Source organism: Camellia sinensis, chromosome 11, assembly GCF_055761805.1.
Source record: "Camellia sinensis isolate YWXY chromosome 11, ASM5576180v1, whole genome shotgun sequence".
NCBI classification, from domain to species: Eukaryota; Viridiplantae; Streptophyta; class Magnoliopsida; order Ericales; family Theaceae; genus Camellia; species Camellia sinensis.
Genome location: NC_138971.1, coordinates 130,520,182 through 130,546,851, shown reverse-complemented (window position 1 = coordinate 130,546,851; position 26,670 = coordinate 130,520,182). Strand labels below are relative to the sequence as shown.

Genomic DNA, 26,670 nt, shown 5'->3' with positions numbered 1-26,670 from the left:
ACAGGTGTAGAATTCGAGCAGGTCGAGATGGTGCTGGGCTTACAGAATCATCTAGGGTTGTGGAAATTAGAGTGATGACAATGAAATGGGACGGTAAGCAATGTTTGTTTTTGTGTAATCCTAATGTTAAACCTGATGTTAGGGTTTGTGTGTGCGTGTAAAAATTTCAAATGTTTACAATATGCATGTGTTATATGTGATTTTTGGTCATTTTCACCATCGTTGTTGATGTTTATGTTGTGTGGGTTTGATGTTCTAAATTCTTTTTCCCTTGTTTGAGTGTGACATTTGAAGGTGGACGTATTTGATTATCGTCATTGGGTATTGATCTTTCAAATTAAACACTTCAAATATTTTCAATCATTTTCCAAATCAAAAAACTCAAATATTGACAGTATGCATGTAGGATATGTGATTTCGGCTATTTTTTTCGTCATTGTTTATGTCTATGGTTGTTTGGGTTTGATGTTCTTGAATGTCGATGTTTCAAACTAAACATTCCAAAAATATTAAGTCATTTGCCAATTTAAAATCACGAATGATTACATTATGCATGTGTGATGTAAGATTCAACCCATTTTTCCCATTGTTGTTGATATTTATGTTTGTGTTCTGGTTGATGTTCTGTGTTGAACATCCCTTGTTTAAGTGTGGCATTCAAAGGTGAATACATTGGATTACAAATTAAGCATCCCAAGATTTCCCCTTATCCCCTAAGCGTAAATGTGTCAGTATTTGTGACACCTTGAATATTTAAGTAAATACCACATAAATGTTTATAGCTATATATATAATTATGGTTGTATGTGATAATATATTATCAAAACAATAAAGAAAGAACTAAATAAATAAATAAGTTAAATAAACAAATATAATAATAATAATAATAATAATAATAATAATAATAATAATAATAATAATAATAATAATAATAAGATATAGCAAATCTGTGAGTTAATAATAATATCTGATTATATCTGATTTCATAATCCAAGTAATAATGAACGTGTATATTGTTGGTCAAATGAATCTCAGCCATTTAGGCTCTAGAGAACTAAAGGGAGGTGAGTCATCCAATTAGGATCATCATGTCATCACCAGGCTGTGTATATATAAAGGGGGGTGGGGCTGTGAAGCTAGTAGGTGTAGACGTCCCCGAACGTCCTGGGAAAATCCCGTTTTGTTCTTTGGAGCTTACTACAGTTTCGGACTCAATGTCACGGTTCTTAATCTGATCTCGCAAAGTGCAATACGAGATTGATAAATCACCAAAGAGTCCAAATCCGGCAAATCGTTTTGAAAAACTGATTTTTAGAAAGAAGTGCCAAACATGGACTGCTTTGCCAGATACAGAGTCGCCACCTAAATATTTTATTTTGGGGGAATTTAGAAAACCCTGACTCGTGCCTAAGGCCACGTGTCCGTCATCACCAAAGTTGCCTCGGCTCAGGAACATGGGTACGATTGGGGAAGGTCATGCAATGAGTACCCCCGCTCACCCGATCAAAGATCGGCCACTACTAAACATGATATCTTGTTTTCGAAAACATATGTGCTCTTTTTCCGGTTTATTAGCCTAGAATTGCTACATGATGCGCATAGCATACAAGTATAGACTGGATCGTCTAAGTTGGAACAAAACATCTCATGTTTGTTTTCGAAAGTGGCTTGCTACTCGCAAGTAGGCTAAAAATGCGGATTTTTCCACCCTCAAGTGGGCTTAGAAAACATGGTGATTTGCCACTCTCAAGTGGGCTTAAAACTCGCGATCGATGAATTGTTCCAATTTAAATAATCCAACCTTCACCCACAGGCATTCAGGCAGGTATATCACATAAGCAGTTAGCCTCATGACAAGCATGCTATCATGGCAGCCACTCACACACATGCAAGGATGCTAAAGCATAAACACTCACCGAGTACTCCAAGCCAAAACAGCAACTAGTTAGTAACCAATGCATGATCCTAGTTCATGTTAAGATGGCTAATGCAACACATGCAAAATACAACTAAGATAGGCTCGGCTATTCTAAGATGGCGTATGAGATGCTACAGATAACATGTATTCAACTCGGAATTGAAATACAATGCAGTTAGTATGATGCGTCGAGCCCGGTGCATGCAAGACAGATGAATGAATGCAAACATGCGAAGCATAAGGATGCTAATTGAAACACGCCCTAAAACTAACCATCGTAAGCTGGTAAATAAAAGGGAGAAAGACGTGGGGTTGGAAGACATGCAGCACATACAAGCACACTTATTACAAAATTCGCCCTCTCGACGGAGGATCCAAATAAATAATACAACACCAACTAGCTAATCTAAGCCAATCTAATTAAGCTAGTTATTACACAACCAAAATGAATAATAAATTACAGTTAATTATTACACAACTCTAATTAATTAACAAACTAACTAAGTAAGGAATTAAACTAGCATGCAAACTACATGAATGTGGACTGCCTCAGCTCTGCCTTGAATGATAAAGGATGCATGCATGCTCGAGTCGCCTTGTCAGGAAATCCATTGCGATGCCCCTACTTGCCTTTGTTTGCAATTGATTTCAGAAACTTGCACAAAGCTCCAGAGAGATGAAACTCCACCCTGGGAATCTGTGGGAAGGCTGCTGACCAATTTATAGGCATGAGAGACCAATGGCCGCCCACCTTTTGTGGTGGAAACCAAAAAAAGTGGTCGGCCTACCAGTAAATCTGGTCGGCCGACCAGTTTCCTCTCCTGGTTTCTGGTTTTCTGCAACAAAAGGAAAGAGAGATGCACGGCGAAGTAGTTGCAACACATGTGTGCACGACTACTCTCCCCATCCTTATACAAGCTCAAGGGAGTGTAGGTCTTGATCATCGGGCCACCAATCACGTATCTCGATACATGATGGCCGAGGAACCGAATTGCACAACTTAATATAGAATGAATGAACATATGAACACATAAATGCCTAGACTCCATCATGTGTAGTCCAGAGTGTCGGCGACCGGGAATCGAGGCACGTTGCATCACTTCGAGTATGAAACGTCCATCGTTTCCCGTGTTTGGGCTAACTCCTATCCCAAGCACAATGCAACAAACATGGCATGCACCGATGCAACTCTAGCAGACAATCCTAATGCAATGCCACTTAGCCATGCAGACATTCAAAGGATGAACATGCAAACATGCACCTAGCATACACAATGCTAAAACTACATGGCATGCACAATGCTCATGACACTAGCATACGCAATGCACATGGAAACTAACATACACAATGAGATGAACAAGGTACGCACAATGCAGTGATCAATCATGCAACAACATGGCACTCAATGCTATGAACTACAATGGCATACTCGATGCAAAATGGAATTAAACCAAAATGGATGGGCCTCAGTCACACTCAAATCAGTGGCCATAGATGATGAAAACAAAGCTCCAAAACTCATGCCATCACGTACAATACAATGGCCCCGAGCCTAAGGCACAAAAACACAACTTTGCACATACATTGAAAGGACTAAACATGGAGTACAGTGGCATATATTCCAGCTCTGAAATGACATATAACATGACTCCAAAATGACTCCGAATCATGCAAACAACTCACACAACGCATGTTGAATGGCTCAAGCATTGAAACTAGTGAAGTGCATTACACTATAGGCATGCAAAACGATGCTCAAATGATGAAACCAACCCTAAACAGACCCTATGCAGGCCCAAAACAATAGCAAAATGGGTTGGGATGATGGCTTGAAAGGCACAAAAGTGAAGCTCATGCAATGGCTCGCAAATAGGGCATAAATGCACAACTCTAAAGAGCACTTAAAGCATGGAAAATATGGAAGTGTAGCAACCCTATAAACTCTAAAATATCATGCCCAATGATGCCAAAACATGTAAATAGCTCAAGTTAAGCATGGAAGGGACCTCCAAACTCAAAGCTAGTCAATGCTATTACACAACAAGTATGCATGGCTAGCATTTTTCGACCAAGAGGCCTCAAGAAAGAGTTAAGGCAGCCCAATATATGAACAAAATCAGTTTGAAGTATGGCCAAAATATGCTAGAATAGAGGGTCAAAACAACATGCATTGTGAGCTAGTGAACATGAGTTACACTACAAGCATATGAAGCATGTGAAGGACTACCAAACCAAGTAAAAATAGAGTCATGGCATGCCAAATGATGGCCAAAAACCCACTGAAACAAGACCAATACATGCAAGAATGACATGCGCCTTTGATAAGCCATGAAAAGGGATTACTCTATACATGCAACAAGCAAGCAAAAGGGGATCAAACCAGCCATGGTCAGAGCCTAGGAAAGTCCTAGAAGTCACCAAAAAGTACCTGAACTAGGCCTCCAAATGGTATAAACATATGCTCCTTTGGTAGGCCAAAAATGCTAGTAAACAAGACAACAAGAGAGAGGGTCACTCCTCTCTGATTTAGGCCCTCAAAGCCACATTCTCACCACTAAAAATCCACTGGATTTCAGTGGTAGGAAGGCCAAGCAAAGACTAGCTCGAATGCCTTATGGCATGGCATAAAACAAGGCTAAATAGAGCATGCAAGAGGGTAGATGACCCTCAACACCAAAAGAGCCTTAAACAAACACGTAAAACACTTAAATATGAAGCTTTTTTTAGTTGACAACAAATCTCAAATAAGCATGCAAATAAGGCTAAGAGAAGGATCAAAACAATGCTTAAAAAGAGGGAAAAGGAGTTACCCTTGAAGCTCAGCAAAACCAGCAACTTTTCTTAACCAAAACCCAACTTTTGAGACCTCTCAAAACCCTCCAGCAACTCAGTAACAATGGTGGAGGTGTATGGTTATGAGGTGGTGTGCAATAGGCCAAGAACAAAGCACTTTCTAAGCCTAAAATATAGAGACAGAGACAGAGAGATATAAACTTTGCCTTAGAGCAATTTTTTTTCAACCTGGTATAGGGAGAGAGAGGGCCTCTCTTATAGAGTTTCAAAGCCAAAGCTTCTCCAAGAAGCTAAAAACTTGGTTGCAAATCCTCCATACACGTATGGAGGATCCAGTCCGTGTCTTCCAGCTGGCACAGCTGACATGCACTCAGACAGAAAAAACAGGAGGAAGCTGGCTAACCAGAAGAGGTGGTCAGCCGACCATTTTCCCTGGTCAGCCGACCAGGGCAAGTGGTCTCCCACAAAACAAGGTGGTCGGCAGGCACAATAGGTGGTCTCCACACTGAAAGCAAGTCAGTGGTATGGTGGGAAACCAATAAATGTGGCCCAAAGACCAAGAAAACCAACTTACCGACAAGAAAATCGGCTGGCGGGGAGAAAGTGGTCTCCAAGGAGAAAAGGTGGTCTCCCACCCTTGTACCACCTCCCAAACAAGGAAAACAAGATTCATGCCAAAAATGAACCAACACAGATGCAAAACGAGAGTTCGGGGGGCAAAGCGCGCGGGCCCCGAAAACTGGCCGTTGTGCACCAAAAGTGGCGTACGGCCACAAAAGTGGTCTCTCGAACCACAGTGTCCCTCTAGATAGGAGAATGTTAAGCGGTCCCGAGCCGAGGCGCGCAGCCGACAGCTCCGAAAACTGGAAACTAGTCTCCAAACGGGAACAGTGGCCTACGACCACGAAAAGTAGTCTACGACCACTGAGAGATGGTCTACAAGACCTCTCCCTCCCTCCGGGAAGAGAAAACAAAACTTGGTCCGCGGACCGAGTCAAAGTACAAAAAGGTCCCGAGGTCTAGAGGTGAGGCCCTCAGCCAAGAACTCCGAAACCTCGAAACGAGCACAACATGCGCAATCACCGAGCGCTCAATTGATGACGTCTGAATCTTAAGGTCGATCAAAAATAGGGTGTCTACAGTAGGGAAAAAAAAGAAAAGAAAAGGGAAAGTAAGGGAGCAGCCATAAGAAGTTAGCAAAAATAAAAAGAAAATAGTAAGGATTAATATTAAGGTGAGTTATATTATACCTTAAGTTACCATAATATATTTTACGAATGTTTTAAGATACCATAATAGATTTTATGCAACTCGTGTTTTATAGCTTATATTTATATTTCATTTACGTTAATTATTTTATGAACTCCATTTGCTTATTTTGAAAGCCATGGATATGTTTGTTTAATTTTTAGAAATTATTTGACAATGATTTTGTAAACAATTATTTTCTGTAAGTATCATTACGGGAGTCCCATGCCTTGGGAGACTTAAATAACCATTGGCCTCTGTTTGGCCACTTTGTGGTCCTCTGTTTGTCATGGATCCATTGACCTCTGTTTTGACTGTCACTCCAGTGACCTTTGTTTTGTTATGTTCTATATTGCACCGTGGTTATGGTTATTTATTTACATAATTTCTATATTTCAGTTTCTGCCACTTTAAATAATTTGTTTATTCAAATTACCTTATTCTAACTAACTATCCATGGTTAATTTGTGTTTCTTATACTCTTAGCATAATATTTCTCACTCTATTATGTACTTATAGTTGTTACCCTTTCAGGTGACGAGATGTAAGGAAGACCCGCAACCTCATGTAATGGAACCTATAAAAGAATTTGATGCTGATCTATTATTTTGTTTTCTTTCCTTTTCTTCCTTTGTTTTTTTTTTTTTTTACTAAGGGCAGGTCACTGAATAATAAAATAATAAAATCCCTATAGATGTATTTTCTTTTATCAAAATAGTAGAATGGAGTTAATTTTCTATTCCATTATTTTCTTTCCACCACTCTGCCTCCGCTTGCGCCATTTAATTGTTAAGATTAGAATTAATTAGTAAGTTGCGATTCTAGTCCTAAACCCCTGGGGTTATGTCGTGACAAAGGTGGTATCAGAGCAATGGTTAGGACTAATAAATAAAATAGAAAAAAATAAATATTTACCTACGACGTTAGTCATTTTTTGTAAAATCTCACATTTATTCTAGTGATGTAGGAATGTTCGAGTTTAAATTTGATGAGGCATTTTGGGAGGAGCTTGGGGCTATCGATTTGGAGGATATTTTAGCAAAGCACCCCGCCCCTGCCTCTCTAGAAGGATGGGGAGACTCGAAGAATATAATTAGGAGACTACATCCAGGCCTTGCCCAATTGATGGGTCGGCCAATCTATATATAAACTGATCCTACTGATGTACCATACTTATTGTGAAGGTAGAGCCATGCCTACACGCGTGGACGATATCTCGGACCCACCCTCGTCCTCGGCCTTGCCTTAAGATATGACCACCCACACTACATCATTGGCCCTTTGCCCCCAAATTTTGTTGCAAGAAGGGGAAATGTGTATCCCGATGACTACATCTTCACCAATGTCCTTAACTCGTTGGAAATTATTAATATTCAAGATGTTGACTTTAGCAATGACTTATCATACCTCAAGATACCTGGATAGATTGTTGATTGAGCGTTTTGGGGATACATACAGTTCGTCCCCATTTACACAGTCCAGACAGCGTATATGTGTTTTGGTGTGGTACAGTTAGGGTGAGAATTTGAGCTTTTTATGCAACATTACTTCTCATGGTTGTTTGATCCGCCCATCTAGATCTTGTAGAAAAGAATTTATTTTTTTATTTTTATTTTTTTTTTTGTGAGCTAACCATGATCGGTTCTGATCCATCTTTTGTTTTTGTACCATAAGGATGAGACACTAACATATTTTGACTTTTGGACAAGGATGTAATATTAATTGTAAAAATAATAAAGTTGGTATTTTATATATATTACGGTATATATGTTGCGTTATGAATATAATGCCTCGTTTATTACTTTGAAGAATGGCCAATAATGGTAACGGAAGCGAATCATCAGTTAGTGGCACTGAATCGATGGAAAGAATCATGGAAAGAGCGGTTACTAGCTTTTTTGCAAGCCTTGCAGACTAACATAAACAATGGGATGCCAGAACAGCGAGAAGAGCCGGTTACCATAAAACAATTCCAGAATCTGAAACCCACCACATTTACTAGCGGTCCAGACCCAATGGTAGCAGACGCTTGGGTCAAAGACATGGAAAAGATTTTTTGCGCCTTACCCTGCACAGAAAGACAGAAGGTTACTTTCACCACTTTTACTTTTAAAGATAATGTGCAGGAATGGTGCTTTCTCACCCTGGAGAAAGAAGAAATCGTGACTTGGGTAAGATTCTTGGAAGTATTTTATGAAACATACTTCCCAAATTCGCTGCGGGAACAAAAGGCTTTGGAATTCATACATCTAAAGCAAGCAACCATGACGGTGGCTGAATACGAGAGTAAGTTTACACAACTCGCTCGATTTGTGACATATGTCATCTCCATTGAAGCTCGAAAAGCAAGGAAATTCGAAACAGGATTGGATGCTAAATCAAAGATAGGATTGAGCTTTTCAAACTACCAACCTATGCGGAAGTGGTAGATTGAGCATACATTGCAGAAAAAGGAATCAAAGCTACACGCTATAGGGAACCAAGCCAAAAGAAGCGATTTTGGGACCAAGACAATAGAAGATCTAGTGTTGCGCCTCCCAAGAGGGTGAATACGAGTACAACCAGCTCAGGCAATCAAGGTTCTACTAACCCTAGAGGTGGCACCATTCCATCTTGCCCTACGTGTGGAAGGGCTCATTGGGAACAATGCCATTGAGATACAGGAGCATGCTTTAAATGCGGTCAAGTTGGCCACTTGCTGAGGGATTTTCCAAAGCTTATCAATCCTACAACTAGGCCCTCTGGCCTAATCAGAAAACCCGCAGGACCTGGAGAAGGAAGGAAGGACCCAAAAAGCCAAGGAAGGGCTTTTGCTTTGGTACTTGGAAAACTGGAAGTTACCGAAAACGTTATGTCAGGTACACTTTCTGTCTGTGGTCATTTAGCTCATGTTCTCATTGACTCTAGTTCAACTCATTTGTTTGTTGCACCACACTTTGCTGCCAAGTTGGCATCAACACCCAAACCCTTAGAATATGTATTGTCTGTGTCTTTTCCTTCTGCTAATCATGCCTGTAGTACTGATGTATATAGATCATGTACTATATCCTTAAAAGGCAAAACCTTATACGTAGATTTGATTCCCCTTCACATTGGGAACTTTGGTGTGATCTTTGGGATGGATTGGCTGGTTGCCAACCATGCCTCTATCAATTGTAAAGTCAAAAAGGTCTCCCTCCGGTTCCTAAACCAACTCGAGCTTGTCTTTGATGGAATCAAAATTTCCACCCCTTCCTGTTTTATATCCTCCATGATAGCCCAATGACTTCTAAGAAAAGGTTGTTGTAGTTATATTTGTTATGTGATCGATACACAAAAAGAGGCCCCCACCGTTGATGCAATCCCCGTGGTTCGAGAATTCCCGGATGTCTTTCCTAAAGATTTACCCGGTACGCCAATTAACCAGGAAATCAAATTCACCATTGAAACTCAACTTGGTACCCAACCAATATCAAAAGCCCCTTACCGCATATTAATGACAGAAATGAAAGAACTAAAGACTCAACTTTAGAAACTACTGGACAAAGGCTTCATTCGACCTAGTACCTCACCCTGGGGAGCTCCAGTACTATTCGTAAAGAAAAAAGATGGTACCATGAGATTATACATTGATTGCTGGGAGCTGAACAAGGTCACCATCAAGAATCGGTACCCTCTGCCACAAATTGATGACTTGTTCGATCAACTTCAAGTCGCTCAAGTATTCTCCAAAATCGACTTGCGTTCTAGCTATTATCAACTAAAAGTCAAAATGGAAAGCATTAAAAAGACTGCCTTTAGTACCCGTTACAGGCACTACGAGTTTCTCGTCATACCATTTGGCGTCACAAATGCTCCAGCAACCTTCATGGATCTCATGAACCAAGTGTTCAAACCCTATCTTGACGAGTTCGTTATTGTATTTATTGATGACATTCTCATATACTCCAAGTCACCGAAAGACCATGAGCAGCACTTGCGAACGGTTTTACAAACATTATATGATCACAAACTTTATGCCAAGTTGAAAAAATGTGAATTTTGGATCACTAGTGTACACTTTCTCAGTCACGTCATTAACAAAGATGGCATCTCAGTTGACCCCCAAAAAGTTACAGTAATCGTGAACTGGCCACGACCTACTAATGTGTCAAAAATTCAAAGTTTCTTGGGTCTAGCTGGCTATTATCGACGCTTCGTGCAAGATTTCTCAAAGATAACATCACCCTTGACCTAACTAACTCAGAAAAACACACCCTTTAAATGGATTGACAAACAGGAGCGTTGCTTCTAAGAGTTAAAAAGTAGACATGTGTCAACTCCTATACTAGCACTCCTCGCGGGAATAGATGGGTTCGTTATTTATAGTGATGCCTCATATAATGGTTTGGGTTATGTTCTTATACAAAACGAAAAAGTCATTGCTTATGGCTCACGACAACTGAAGACTCATAAGAAGAACTACCCAACTCGTGATCTAGAATTAGCTGCAATGATCTTCACTTTCAAGATCTGGCGGCATTATCTCTACGGTGCAACCTGTGAGATTTACACTGACCATAAGAGTCATAAATATCTATTTACACAGAATAAACTAAATATGAGGCAACAACGGTGCCTAGAATTTATGAAAGACTACGATGTAGAGATCCATCACCATCCAGGCAAAGCTAACGTGGTGGCAGATGCACTGTGCTGAAAGACGACCAGAAGTTTGGCATGTACTCTTGTTTCTCGCAAGATCAATGGACTACTTGCCAACATAACTGTGGAACCTACCTTGATTGAAGAAATCAGAGCACGCCAATGTGAAGATAAACTTTTCAAGAAAAAGTACGAGGAGTAAAGGAGTACACCTAATCCTGATTTCACTATAAGCAATGGGATACTAAAATTTCAAAATTGAATTTGCGTACCCGACATTCCGAAACTCAAGAAGAAGATGTTGGTGGAAGCTCATAGCTCAAGGTTTGCAGTCAACCTTGGCAACATAAAGATGTACCATGATCTGAAGGAACATTACTGGTGGACAGGAATGAAAAGAGACATAGCAAGCTATGTCTCCAAATGCCTGCATTGTCAGCGTGTTAAAGCAAAACGTCAGAGACCTACAGGAATGCTGCAGCCACTCCCTATTCCTAAATGGAAATGGGAGCACATTACTATCGACTTCGTGGTCAGGCTGCCTCAGTCGGTCTTAAAGAATGATGCAATATGGGTTATAGTAGACCGATTGACGAAGTCAGTGCATTTTTCACTTTATACATCACAGAAATCATTCGGTTGTATGGTACCCCAGTTTCAATCGTGTCTGACCGAGACCCCTGCTTCATGTCTCACTTATGGAACAAATTGCAAGAGGCTCTGGGAACCACACTGAAGTTTAGCACTACTTACCACCCGCAAACTGATGGGCAATGTCACGATTCAAACCCGCTCCTATAGGTTTAGCATCGTAACCGACCAGTAATCTTGGATTACCGAAGGCCTCTGACACAGATTAGCTTAATATTAGGGGTTAGCAGAAGCAAATAACAAATATACAACATCTATTGAGCTGTGCAAATTTATATGAGACGGAAAAATTTTAAACTTTTTATATACATATTTACACATCACCCTTACGTCATCATATATATATAGATTAGACAAAAAGGAACTTAACCCTATTTATAAAATAAGCAAAGACTTGTTTAACCAAACAAGAAAACGAAACTTGAACTTTATGCACTTAGCCATAACCACTAGACATATCTGAAACCTCCACGGGAGGCACATAGGTTGGCTGACAAAATAGAATCCAGGTAGAAGCTTTAGGCCTGATCACACGCCTAATCACCTACATACATAAATAATATAGTGAGCTGGAGCCCAGTGAATAATAACAAAATAAAGATTTTAATGAATGATGTCCATATCAAATTCAGAAATCAGATTTCAAATCTCTTAACAAATCAGAAACATAGTCATGTTCGTATTCGTATCAGAAACAAAGTCATATTCATATTCAAATCATGTGTGGTACTTTTTTTAGCGTAACATATCATGTTGATCAAGCATATCAAGTTCCATTATGGAACCTCCGATACCGGGTAACGTATCTCATACGTGGGCTACGATATTGTTTCCCTCGGGTGAGGGCCTGTGCCACAGTATTATTTTGCCCGGGGGAGATAATACCATAGCCCAAGCGCTATTGTCTGCCTACGTCTCACGCTCAAGCAACCGTCGAGCGTCTGTCGAGCATGAAAATCACATAACTAGTAATTTTTCAAAGTTTGCAAACTGCTTGAGCAAAGAAAGTTGCGCTCGAGCAGCCCCTCACATGTTTATATGTCCGCACAAGTGAAAAAAGTTGCGCTCGAGCGGAACCCCTGAAAACTACGGTATTATTACCCCCGGGCAAGGGCCTTGAGAACCACAGTATTATTACCCCCAGGCAAGGCCCTTGTACTTGTACACCACGGTATTATTGCCCTCGGGCAAGGGCCTTGTGCTAAGGATGCCATGAATACATTTCAGAAATTTGGATAATCATTCATTCATACAAAACATTGCATTTTAGAAAACTGATCATTTCATAGCATCAGAAAATAATTAAAGTTAAACATAACTTTACAGAGTTATTACTCACAAATGGCTCCACTTACAGAACAGACAAATCAAATAACTTGTGGCGCGTGACCTATACATATAGCAGAAAGACATAATGAAACACGCACTCAGCTGGTACTTAAACTACTCAATTGGACATTAATTAATCTAATTTAGTCGCTCCAAATCGAAATTCAATTAAAGCCGCCATAATGTTCTAAAAATTCCAAATGACACATAAACCAAGTCAATTTAGTAATCGGATGCCGATAAGACCTTCAATTCACAAAACAAAACAGAATCCAAACAGATATTTCTACATTAGACAGATATGAGCACAAATAATGCAACGCACATGCAATTTCCTCAGAATTTCACCTTAGTTACTTCTTAGGCATAATTAATCATTGTTAGCTAGCTAATCACAAGTCGGGGTTGTTACAGTAAATATCACTTGAACATATCTTTATAAAGTTATTACTCACAGTGGGTTAGGTCAATATAAGGCCTCCGACGTCTGCTCTTTTGATTAAGGCCTCGAAAATATTCTTTTATTGTTGAAGAAGTTCTAGAGAGGGAGTGGAACCGTGAGAGAGAGAAATGAAGAGAGAGAGAGAGAGAGAGAGAGAGTACTCAATTTACTTGGTTACTGGAGAAGAAAAGAGTTGTTGGAAATGGAAGAGGGCTCAAGGAAAAAGCTATGGATCAAAAAAAGAAATGAAGAAAAAGAAAAGAGGAACTAGAGGAGAATCAACCAAATATACTGAAATTAAAGTTTAAGGTAATATACTGAAATTAAAGTATAAGGTAAGAAACTTTAATTTCAGTATATTTGGTTGATTCTCCTCTACTTCCTCTTTTGCTCGAGCGGACGTACAAACATGTGAGGGGTCGCTCGAGCGCAGATTCCCTTGCTCGAGCAGTCTGCAAACTTTGAAAAAGTACTGCTTGGGTGATTTTCACGCTCGACAAAAGTAAATACAAAAACATACATTGTCCAAAGTAAAGGAATGTATGTCCCCTTCATCGGTGAACAATTACATGCATGGATCAAACAAATTCCTAGTTTTCGTAATAAAATCAAAACTTCCTTTAATTCCAAAATCAACTCTCTAATTTCATGAACTCGTGATTTTTATAACTTTTTCTTCAAAGTCATTTATAAACTCCATTGCATGGATCCAATCTTCAAACATTTCTTGTTGCATGTAATTTATAGAACTCAATTCAAGAATGATTCTCAAAATTGAACCCAATTTAACAAATTTAAGGAATCATAACTCATATTCTTCAACCTAACTTAATTTAACATGCAAAACCCAATTCCCATCAATTTACATCATAATCTTCAAATTACCTCTTACTTTCATTATTTCTTTCCAATTACATGAAATTGAACCCAAACTCATCTTCAATTTCAAGTGTAATACAAAGATTCTACAAAATCAAGCATAAATTTCATACCTTAAACTTTAATTGGCTGAAATTCTTGAACTTTTCCTTCCTCTCCTTGGTTCTCTTCTTGTATTCCTTTCCATTGACTTGAATTCTCCAGCACAATTCTCTCTCTCTCTCTCTCTCTCTCTCTCGGTTCTTCTTTCTCTCCCTCTTGGCTCTATTTTGTCCCAGCACACTCATCACTTGATGATGTATATATATGTATATAGCATTGTTGCCTTGAACTTTCCAGAACACACCAACATCCCTTTTTGCATTATAATTTTATTAAAAATAAATTAATATATCAATTACATTTTAATTGACCATCATTTAATCTTAATTAATCTTGATTAGCCCAATCACAAATCCTACATAATTTAATTAGTCTAATTTGACCTCATTTTAAGCCCAATTAATTATATTTAAATTTATTAGTCCAAATTAGATTTTTAATCAAACTTTCAAAGGCTCCAAATATTAAATTAAGATTATTGTCATCATCAAATTTTGATTTCCCAAATCATTTAGACCTTCAAGCGGCATCAAAGCTATCATCAAATTATTTGGAACTAAGCTTTTGTCTTTCTCAATTCTTTACAATTTAGTTAATTCAAATTCCTTTGTTTCAAGAGGTTCTTACGAAATATACATTTATAACTTCGACAAAAATATTTTCTTACTTTATATTTCGTATTAACTCTTCTAAGTAGTACTAGATACAAGCTTCTTTACAATAAATTTAAGTGTTGGTCATATTCTAATAATCTTAGTAGTCTCTAGTTGAGTCCCAAAAATCCAATTAAATGTATCCTAAGTCTGCCAAACATAGGTAGGAAAGATTCACATAGCCAAAACATATATGATATAACAACTCAAAATTCTATACACATGCTTAAAGTACTCATTCACTTAACAATTGGGTTAGGTACTAATATTTAAACTGATAGAGTGGTATCAGAATACGAGTTAATATCTCACACATGTGTCCATTGAGCATAAGAATGTTTAGAATGAATTTAAGTTGCATGCATCTAGTAAGCAAGTGATAAGTTATGCATTTAAGAATACGTATGTGTTTGTGTAATAGATTTAAGTAGGAGATTTTGATACTTATAAGAGGATCGGAATGCGTTTGTTTAATAAGTGTGGTATGGGGCCAAGAGTCAAGAACTATTGAGGAACTTTTTCACATTATAAGAAAATATTAGTGAGTACAAGTACAATGATTTATGAGAATATAGTATTATAAGAATTAAAGGTTATTTTGGAATTTCGATGAGTAAAGAAGACTGGGATGTGTGTGTTTAATAAGTTTAATATTGAAGTTAAGAGCTGTTGTGAAAATTTTTAATGCCATGAGGGAAATGTAATTTTTTATTATAGCACATTGGTGAGTACAAGCATATTGATTCGTGGGAACACGGTATTATAAGGAATTAAAATCTTTAACGAAAGTTATGAAAGCTGTATAGGTTATATGTCAAATTAGACTATGAGAATATTTGAAAAGTTGAAATATTTGATGATCAATGAAGTATATGGGACTATGGTGATTGAAAGTTAGAAAATTATTTAATATGAAGATGATGTACTGTTTGCGTGAGGGACCTACTGTATGAACCATAGAGTTTCATATTTTTGTTGATGACCTTAAAAGTCTGATTGGAATCACATTCGGCCGATGTACCTTCGAATCAAAAATTCTCGATCAACTTCATGGGAATAAATAGGTTACCCTACCAATGTCCTTGTAAAAATTGTTTAATTATGGTTGAATATGTGATGTTATGTTTCAAGCTATCCAATGTTACCCCAAGTCTTTTCCACCTTTGACTTGTGACTTTTGGAAAAGATGATGAGAAGTAAGTACAAAATAGAAGTTAAGTCCTTGTTGGAGTAATTGGGCAAAATAGAAGAAATGCTAGAAAATATGATGAAAACTATGCAACAATGCTATGGGAAACCGCGAGATTAGAAGAAAAAGTAAAGTGTTAAGTCAAAGAAGGAATTGCATAATATAACTAAAAGGTGGAGTGTTAATTGTTAAGCAAAATCCGAAGAGACAAGTAATTTTAAGCAAGATATAAGTTCACCCCCAAATTATTCAATTTGTTACAAGTGTTATACAGGGTGTGTTATCGAATTTCGGGAGCATGTTTCAAATGTGGAGAGATAGAGCAACTAATGAAGGACTATTCAAATAATAAAATTTTAAGGAGATTCCAAGTCAAATAGTCAGTTTAAAGATTAGTAACTAAGCCAATTGTTAGGTGAGGGAGTACTTTAAGTATGTATATAGAATTTTGAGATTTTGGTTATGTGAATCTTTTCTACCAAATGTTTGATAAATTTAGAATATGTTTACTTAAAACTTGATCGAAAATACTAGAATTAATAAAATGTGACTAAGGGCTAAACCAATGAAGATTGGCCTATTTCATGTTGGAAGGAGAACGATTCTATTTGCTAAGATTGCATTGTCAACATTGAAAAACAAGTTCGCTTCTAGTGTTAGTTAAAAATTTATTTTTAAAAATAATTTGATGATATCTTTAATGCCACTTGAAGATTGAAATAAATTAATGTGTACACGCACATGAGAATTTGAATGAGTATGGAAATAATGAATCATAGATTGTCTATGCCAATGTAGTACTAGCCAACTAAGGAATCAAAGAATGTGTTTGGCAGTTTTGTGGTAGAATGTCTAGTAAATGCAAAAAGTCTTGAGTTAGAATGCATATTCCTATGTTTGTTCAATTAATTATGATAAATTTAGAACTCATCTACTTGGGCATTTGGAACTTAATTTGAGGTTGTTGAAACAATTTGGATGAGAATGCTTCGATTTGCCAAGACCACTATTGAGCACCCTTACTACCTGTGAACGAACATTTGTGTGATGATTGATTCAGAACCCGTTCTTTTTTTTTTTTTCCCCTTTCAACCTATTTGGTTATAAATGAGTTGATTATTGGGATTAATGTTATGTGATAAGTGTTTCTTCGTTATCTAGAGGAGCCATATTGTTTGGAAATGTTATACTATGAATTTGACTCAATGCTTTCAATATGGATTATTGGGATGTAATGTTGAATATGATCAGTAAATGTTGGCCATATGCCTGAGTGAATTGTCTTTGACTTTCAAAAGTAAATGACTTTTCTTCTAGAACTAATGGAACAAATCCCCACCCGATTTGATTTGTCAATAAGGCTATTGTGGTCAGAGAAATTGTGGACCAAAAAAAAAAAAAAAGGTGAATTTGAGGTTATATCAAGTACCTAATCTATTTTGATGACTTCCTATGGGATGTCAATAATGGAGTATTTTGATTTATTTGAAATTAAGTTGGATCATGAATATCATTTGTGATTAATCCTCAATGATTTGGAGACATGTAGATTATTTGACTTATTGGAGACATGTGAATAGATGAATAGAAGTATATGAATTAAGTGATTGACAAGGATAGTACATTGTGATTAATATGTTTCGTGGTTTAATGTTATGAGGTTGACTTCAAGGTCTAGTATATGTTATTGATCATTACTAAATGACCTTTGATGAAAATATGGACTATAATGAATCACCAATTTTGGTTATTAACCAACAAATAAATGAGAATGAGTCAAACTCCTGTGATGAGAAAATCGAATGGTAAGGAAGTTACTTCGAAAAGAGGAATGAAATGAAGCAAAGCTATATGATTTGTTTTCAGGTACAAGTGTCTTAAGTTTGAAGGATCAAACTTTCAAAGAATGAGAGATTGTAATGACCCCACCACGTATAATATTTTATATTTAGTTAATTAAGGAGATTTGAGATTTTAATTAGTCGTTATTTTAATTTAATTTGGGGTTTATGAGAATTGTGGAATCTAATTCGTATATGATTCTATTAAAGATTTATTTTGGAATTAGAAATTAAGGGTCCAAATTGCTTAAGGAAGTGAAATTAATAAGTTGAATCAATTTAATTTTAATTATGAACCCATTTGGGCGTTTAATTAATATTTAGTTCAGTTTAGTAAAGTCAAGATTGGATTAATTGGGTCCAAATCGGAGTTAATTAAGTTAATTATGTTATAAGGTTTGAGAAATTATGATTATTATGAATTAAATCTATTTTTGAGGTATCCAATTTGAATGTGTAATTTATTGACGAAAATTTTGAGTGTGATCAGAAACTGAAAGCCAAATCGATTTGAGAAATCAAAATTGATGATGGCAATAATCTTAATTTAATATTTAGAGCCTTTCGGGAGTTTGATTAAAAATATGATTCAGAATGGTAAAAATTAAATATAATTAATTGGGCCTTAATTGAAGCCAATTAGACTAATTAAATTATGTGGGATTGGTGATTGGTTATGATTAATTTAATTATGTGATAATCAAAATTTAATTAGATTAAGTGTTGCTTAATTAAATCAATCCTAATCATAAATTGAATTATAAATGGTCTAAAATTGAGAGTGTATTTGGAGGTGGGTGTGCAGAGAAAGCTGTGTGTGTACGTGTATAAGTGTCAACATAAGGAGAGAGAGTAGGCAACTTTTCCTTTCTTTGAGTTGGGAAAAATCGTGAGAGAGAGAGAGAGAGAGCGAGCTTTGTGCTGAAGGGTTTTGAAGGAAATTCAAGAAAGGAAAATGGAAGATCATCAAGAAACTATCAAATTTAAGATTAAAGGTAAGGATTGCAACCTTAATTAGAATTCATGTATTACGCTTGAAATTAATGATGAGTTTGAGTTCAATTTCATATAATTTGGAAGAAATTAGAAAACAAAGATGAAGAGATTAAGTTAGGTTCATGTTATGGAAATTAATTATTTTTGGTTTGATGTTGTGATCTTGTATGAAATTAAGCCTCATTGTTACATGTAGAAGTAAATTCTACAAGTTTAATACTCTAATTATACATGCATCATGGATTTTGAAGAATTTGAATTAATTCAATCTCATATTTTGAAGAGACAAAGGAAAAGTTTTGAAAATTAGGAATTTGTTTGATTTTGATTTTTAATCCATGCATGTAATTTGATTTAAAAGTTTTATTCAATTTAGACACATTTTGGAACATCTATGATCATAAATTAAGTTTTTGGTTTCAAATTAAGTTAAGTTGAAATTCTAAGAAATTGATTTTGTAATTCATTCGATAAGTTTGATTTTTGTTATTAATAATGAAATCGGGTTCTATTTTTTACATACATCATGAAATTTCAAGAGTTTAGAAAGTTTAATTCATATTTTAAAATTTGTGGGTTTGATATAAAGAAAATGAATTAAACCTAAATTTGGACAAATTTGGGAATAAATTACAATTTATACTTGAGAATCAAAAATTAGTTTGATTTTGATTTGAATTTCATATATGGGAATATTTCTTTTAAAGAGCTTTATAACTCTAATTTTATGTTTTATAACACAAAAGAAGAAAAATGTTGAAATTATTATATTCATGAAATTATTATGATCAAAGAGATTTTTGTATTAGAAATTAGAAAATCAGTTAAGGGTTCATCTTTATTAATAAAATTACATGTTTAAATTGGTTCATGCAAGAGTCAAAGTTTTGAAAATATGTTTGGGAATTATTTTTGTTGGTTTTCAAAAACACAGAAAATTTGCAGACCGCTCGAGCAGAAAAGTCACCGCTCGAGTGAACTTTGAAGCCATCCAGTATTTTTTTTACAAAGCTTTGTAGACCGCTCGAGCGACCAAAGGTGTGCTCGAGCGAAGACCCTATTTTCAGCAATTTTTGACTAACTCTTCTAAGTGCCTATTTGCATCCTCGTGACATTCTAAGTATTCTTAGGCACCAATTGGACTCATATAGTCATGAAATAAGGTAGAAACATATAAAGAGAGTTGAATTAAAATGAAATGAATATTGAATGGAGCTTATATTGTATCTTTGTTATGTGATTTGTATAGGTGGACGTCCGAAGCCTTATATCGACTTAACCCACTGTGAGTAATAACTTTATAAAGATATGTTCAAGTGATATTTATTTTCAAAAATGTTATTTTTATCGACATCGATACATGATTGATTGAATGGTTTATCGAAGTACTATTTGTTACTAATGAATGAAGTTCATTTTTGTAAACAAACTCGTGGCATCCTTTAAATAGACCCTTGCCTGGGGAAAATTAATACCATGGCCCATTGGCCCTCGCCCGGGGGAAACAATACCGTGGCCCATTGGATAATTGAAATACAGAAATCTCTGCTGTTAGACCTTAATGGTTACATTGGATATGATATATTGATTGACCCATTGTGGTCCCATTCTTGAGTTCCCATTGTTATTGATACATTGTTACTTTATTGGGTGTACTACGTAAATTGTAATTGAATGAGTTTTGATATGGATCATTGAGAATTGGATTGAAATTGACACGAATCATTGAGAATTGGTTTGAAATCGGAATTGTATGGAAATCGCTATCGAACAATGGTTTTTCCATTGCAAAGGATTGATATAATGGCTAATCGAATTGTTTTGCCTATTCAAATAGATTGTTTCAGAAAATGAAAACAATGATTTGATATGGAAATTGTTTTGTTATAAATTTGATATAATAAGGCAAATGCCTTACTTTAAAAATGATTTAAGATTCGTTTCGAAATTGTAAGATAGGTTTTTGTATTATCGTCAAACTTCATTCACTTAACCTCTTTATTCTGTTATTACTTACTGGGCTTTAGTTCATTATTTATATGTATATGTAGGTGAGCAAACTAAGCAACAAGGAAAGAGAAAGCCTCGGAGTCTACCCGTGTCAGCCTTTTGAAAAGCTTCCAGAATGGAGCAAGTTAGGCTCAAGTAGAGCCAAGAAAATCAGCCCCTTAGCTTTGTCAGAGTATTGTATTTTGCTGAGTCTTAAATGTATATGTGTGTGAGATATATAAGATTTTTATATGTTTATAATTTTTTTTGTATCATGTAGGTACAAGCTCAATGAATATTTTTATTTTTGTTTTACTTCCGCTTTAGGCCCCAATATGATTATAAATATTTTGAAATTTTGTCTTTGAGGCAAGGTAATCTTGGATTACTGGTCGGTTACGACGCTAAACCTATAGGGGCGGGTTTAGGTTTAGCATCATAACCGGCCAGTAATCTTGGGATTACCGAAGGCCTCTAAGACAAATTAACATAATATTATGGGCTAGCGGAAGCAAATAACAAATATAAAACGTCCATTGAGTTGTGCAGACTTATATGAGACAGAAAAATTTTAAACTTTTTATATACATATTTACACATCACCCTTACGTCATCATATATATACAGATTAAACAAAAGGGGACTTAACCCTATTTACAAAATAAGCAAAGACTTGTTTAACCAAATAAGAAAACGAAACTTGAACTTCATGCACTTATCCATAACCACTAGACATATCCGGAACCTCCACGGGAGGCACATAGGTTGGCTGACAAAACAGAATCCAGGCAGAAGCTCTAGGCCTGGTCACACGCCTGATCACCTACATACATAAATAATACAATGAGCTAAAGCCCAGTGAATAATAACAGAGTAAAGATTTTAATGAATGATGTACATATCAAATTCAGAAATCAGATTTCAAATCTCTTATCAAATCAGAAACATAGTCATGTTCGTATTCGTATCAGAAACAGAGTCATATTCATATTCAAATCATGTGTGGTACTTCCTTTAGCGTAACACATCATGTTGGTCAAGCATATCAAGTTCCATAATGAAACATCTGGTACCGGGTAACATATCTCATATGTGGGCCACGGTATTGTTTCCCCCGGGCGAGGGCCTGTGCCACAGTATTATTTCCCCCGGTCGAGGGCCTGGGCCACGGTATTATCTCCCCCGAGCGAGGGCCTCATGACCATAATCCACAGTATTATTTCCCCTGGGCGAGGGCCTCCACTAAGGATACCACAAAGACATTTCAAATAATTGGATCATCATTCATGTAATCACAAAATTACCTTTTGTATCATTTAGAAACAGTTCATATCATATCATAATATTCATAAAGTATTGCATATCGAACATAGTTTTACTAAGTTATTACTCACAAATAGTTGTAGAAGCAGATCAGGCTGACAATAGCGCGTGACCTACACAAACACATAGCATATACACATTGAAACACAATATTACTTCCTTGATCAAACTTGACTTCTCATGTCTTTTGTCTAAATAATCCGAAGGTCTACTATGCTAATTCTTTCTTATTCAAATGAATCGGGTTCTCATTTCACATATTCTTTCATTACTAAATTATTCTTTTCTGAATAAACCAATTTCTTACTTGGCTTCTTAATCAATTACCACTAAGTCAATAACTTATTCTTTAATCTACTAATTAATGTTGATTAGTAGTTTATTAATCCTGTTGTGTCATGCCTAAGAATGCTTGGAAGTGAAAGAGAACAAAAATTGAAATATGAAACAAAGCTTCAAAATTTTCTGAAACAGGACTCTTCGCTCGAGCGCAACATTGGTCACTCGAGCGAACCCCTTGGTCTGCAAAAATACTGGTTGCTTGCATTCTACGCTCGAGCGACAACTTCTTCACTCGAGCGATGATGACGAATTCTGGGTTTTCCAGAATGTTGTTTAAACTTCAAAACACAATATCAAGGCTTCAAATTCATGCATGACTCACTCGAATATGCAAAAACATTCCCAATTACATATATTTAAAGTTAATTCCACTTATACTTCAAAATTCCAAGATTTTAATTCAAATTTAAACCTTGGATTTCATGTTTAAACATCATCTTTCAATTCTTTCTTTGTTTTTATGAAACTTAAAATTGAATCTATAAGGCCCTTTCAAAAATATTTGCATGTACGAAATTTAAATCAAAATCAAACTAATTTTTGATTCTCAAAGTAAGATTATAATTCATTCCTTAATTTGTCCAAACTTAGATTTAATTCATTTTCTTTATAGCAAAATCAATTTCTTAGAATTTAAAGTTATTAACTCCATCTTTAACCAAATACTTAATTTATGATCATAGATGTTCCAAAATATATTTGAATTGAACAACACTTTTAAATTAAATTACATGCATGGATTAAAAATCAAAATTAAAGAAATTCCTAATTTTCATAATGAAATCAAAACTTTGTCTAACTTTAAGATTAACTCCAATTTTTCATAAACTTGATTTTTCTAAAGCTTTTTCTCTTTCTCTTCAAAATATAAAATTGAATTAATTTAGACTTTTCATAATCTGTGATGCATGTTAATATTATAGTGACCGTGATACATATCCTTAATATGAACAACTGCATACCTGTCCACCTACATGTGAACTTATTTGGAGAATGCAACATTGTATATGACCTGAAACACTTCAATATGAACTATTATGATACATGACTCTGATGTGATTTTGAGAACTGATGAACTTAGAACAACTGTCGAACTATTGATTATGTACCTAAGCGAATGGAAATATGTGTTATTATTAATTGTGATATGTGCCTTGTAGTAATTTGTGCATATCTGTCTGATTTGAAAATTATTTGTCATGATTTCTGCTTTGAATATGAAATTGTTAGCCTAAATGCTTTCAGAAACCGAATTTGAGTACATGGAGAGACTAATGGAAATATTTGGAACCATATGAGTAGTTTTGTTAAAAATTGATTCAATTCAATAAAATATATGATTAAATTGAGCCTTAATGGGAACTATTTTGGATTAATTGAATTTTGTGCTAACCTTGGTTAGGTATGGCTAGGGCTGTGCAAAATACCGTCTAATATGCTAAAACCGCACCGATCCGCATCAATCCGCACCGCTCTAATCACTAACCATGGTTTAAACTTTAAATTTTATAATCCGCCAACCGAACCGCTCCGCTCCGCTATACTAAATACATATATATTTTTTAATTTCCAGTGAAATATCAATGTAAAAATGAGTGTAAGAGAGATTTAAGATATAAAATTTATTACAAATTAGTGGTTATATATATGAAACATATTATATAAAATTACTTTGTGTTATATATCTAAAAAATATTATACAAATTAGTGTTATATATTATGCAAATGTGTGATAATTAATTAGAATATTCTTCAATCCGCCAAAAACTGCCCAAACCGCAATTTGTCAATCCGCTAATCCGTTAACCCGTCATTCGGTTTGTAATTTTACTCTCAAACCGCCCGAACCGCACCGCGCACACCCTTAGGTATGGCTACTTGTGTTTGATTTAAATGATGCACAATTGGTACCTAATCTAATCTTGTTAATGATCCAAGATGTGATTAAGTGTATGATGTGCTAAGGCATTTTGTAATGTTAGGTGTGGTGGATTAAAATCCTTTAGTGGATGTGTGCTGAGAAATCTGTGTAGGTGTATTGAGAAATCTGGGTTAGGCATTTGGTGATGTTGAATATAGCGGATCACAACCCTTGTGTGTGTTGGAGCCTTGCATACATAACCACATGGGCATTTTTGATGAGAAGTGAGGTGTGTGTATGTGTATATTCAGCTTGAGTGAGAGAATGTTTGTATTATACATTTTTCTCATTTGATTCTTTATGCTGAGAGAGTTCAAGCTAGAGAGGGAGAGAGAGTTTGGCTTTAGAGAGAGAGAGCTCAAAAGTTTGAAGAAGAAGAAGAAGAAGAAGAAGAAGAAGAAAACTAGGAAGATTCATCCCATATTTCTGAAATTAAAGCTTTGGGTAAGAATTCTATGACTAATTTCTATTGTAAATCCTCCATGCATCATGATTTCAACATATCTTTGAACTAATTTCATGAAATTAGTAAGAGAAATGGGTCTTTAAGCTTGTAGATGACTTGCATGTGCATTCTTGGAGATTAACCTTTGGTGCCATCATTTTGAGTTTGAGTTTTGAAGCCATTGCAAGCATGTGAGTTCATATCTTGCATAATATTTTGGAAATTCATGGGTTCATAACAACCATTTGCATGTTTTGAAGAAATCATGAAAATAGTTTGAAAATTTTACATGCAAGAGCTTTGAGTTCAGTTTTGGTAAATTCATGAGATTTCAAAGCAAATGGTTTTTAAGGGGTCATGTATATATGTTTTCTAAAGTATTGTGTTTTTGAATGAGCTAGGCATGACCCAAGGCTTTGAATTTGTGTTTGGAGCTCAAACTTTATGTTTTAAAAACCCAGAATTTCACAGTTATGTTTTAAAAACCCAGAATTTCATAGCTGGCTCGAGTGACAAAGTGGTGGCTCGAGCCAACATTACGAGCTCCCAATATTTTGAACTCTGCAAAAGCTAGCTCAAGCGAAGAAGTGGTGGCTCGAGCGAGCTCAGTTTTTTCCTTCAGCTGGCTCTAGCCACGAAAAGCTGGTTCCAGCCAACAGTTTATTTTCAGCATGTTTTCAAAAGATGTTTTAAGTACAAATCTTTGCTCCCATTTCTTTTCAAGCATTCTTAGGCATGATTTACGAGCCATTGAGGATTAATAAGCTAAGAAACAACATACGTAAGTGAATTAGAAATTGTGTGTCAAGTCCAAGTATGTGGTTCAATATGAACAAGCTATGTGACATGGAATGAATAAGAAGTTAAAGCAAGAAAGCTAAGCCATGAATGGCCATATGAATGAGTGATAATGAGACATGTTTTGTGCTATATACATTTGTGTTTGTAGGTCAAGACTCAAAGACTGACTAATCGTTTTTGGAAGCTCAATGTGAGTAACGTTATTGTAAAGATATGTTCATATGACTTATGTTCCAAATATGATTTGATAAGTTATGATTTCTGAAATCATATTTGTTTACGTGAACGAATGTCCTATGTTTGAAATCTATTATGGCATCCATAAATAGTCCCAAGTCATGGGGGATAGCATGTTAATATGGGTCCATGACATATATGTGATTACGAGATCTCGTTAGCTACTTGTCAAAGTGGTGATGTGTTTAATCGGTATCCGGAACTAATTACTCTAGTCGCAAGATGATGTGTTATGTTCTATTAGATGTGCCATTATTATGTTCTGATATGAGGATGATTATGTTATTATCTATTTATGAATACATGTTTGGAATTCGTTCACTAACCTCTTTACCTAATGTTATTCACTGGGTTTTAGCTCACTGTGTGTATATATATGTATAGGTGAGCGTTCTGGAGATCAGGCCTGAAGACTTTTGTCTGGACTTCTGTTTTGTAAAGCCAACCATTGCGCCTCTCGTGGAGGTTCCGAATATGTCATGTGTTCAAGCCCTTGTGATTGACTTAACTTTTGTTTTCTCTGTTAAGGTTTAAGACAACTTTTTGTATATGGGGTTTAATCTCTTCTTACTTGACTATAATGTATGTGGGTATAATGTAAGAATGGCTTTTGGACATTGTACATAAAGTTAAAAATCTCTATTTCATATAAGTCAGCACAGCTCATTGGACGATTATATATATGTTTTTGCTTCCGCTAGCCCTTTATTTTGTGATTCTGTTTCAGAGGCCGCTGGATATATATATGCACATATCATAGAACCCCCAGATGGCGTAGATACAGACAATAAATAATTCATGGATTCTAAGGGTCTAGTTAATTTTCGAGAAAAGGCATGCGACACAAATGAGTGTGTAGAACCAGAATATATCAAGACATATGTATTTTGGACACAAATGGAAGTTATACCTGACACCACAGACTCGGTGTTTTGTACATCTCCGGGC

The 26,670-nt window shown here is 35.9% G+C and overlaps 1 protein-coding gene and 1 long non-coding RNA gene across 3 annotated transcripts; both read left to right on the top strand.

Annotated features, from left to right (window-relative positions):
* Positions 1-7,779: 7,779 nt before the first annotated feature.
* Positions 7,780-8,388, top strand: LOC114283358 (uncharacterized). The gene has a single exon (XM_028226166.2). It carries the CDS (start codon positions 7,780-7,782, stop codon positions 8,386-8,388), a length of 609 nt encoding a protein of 202 aa, XP_028081967.2.
* Positions 8,389-18,519: 10,131 nt separating this feature from the next.
* On the top strand, positions 18,520-26,399 carry LOC114283353 (uncharacterized). Of its 2 annotated transcripts, none has more exons than XR_014344521.1 (3): positions 18,520-18,663; positions 19,914-19,949; positions 20,716-21,315. It is a non-coding gene; the product is annotated as an uncharacterized LOC114283353 (long non-coding RNA). The 2 variants fall into 2 exon arrangements; XR_003636533.2 differs by lacking the exon at positions 20,716-21,315 and adding an exon at positions 26,107-26,399 and having other exon boundaries at positions 18,523-18,663.
* The last annotated feature ends 271 nt before the right edge of the window (positions 26,400-26,670 follow it).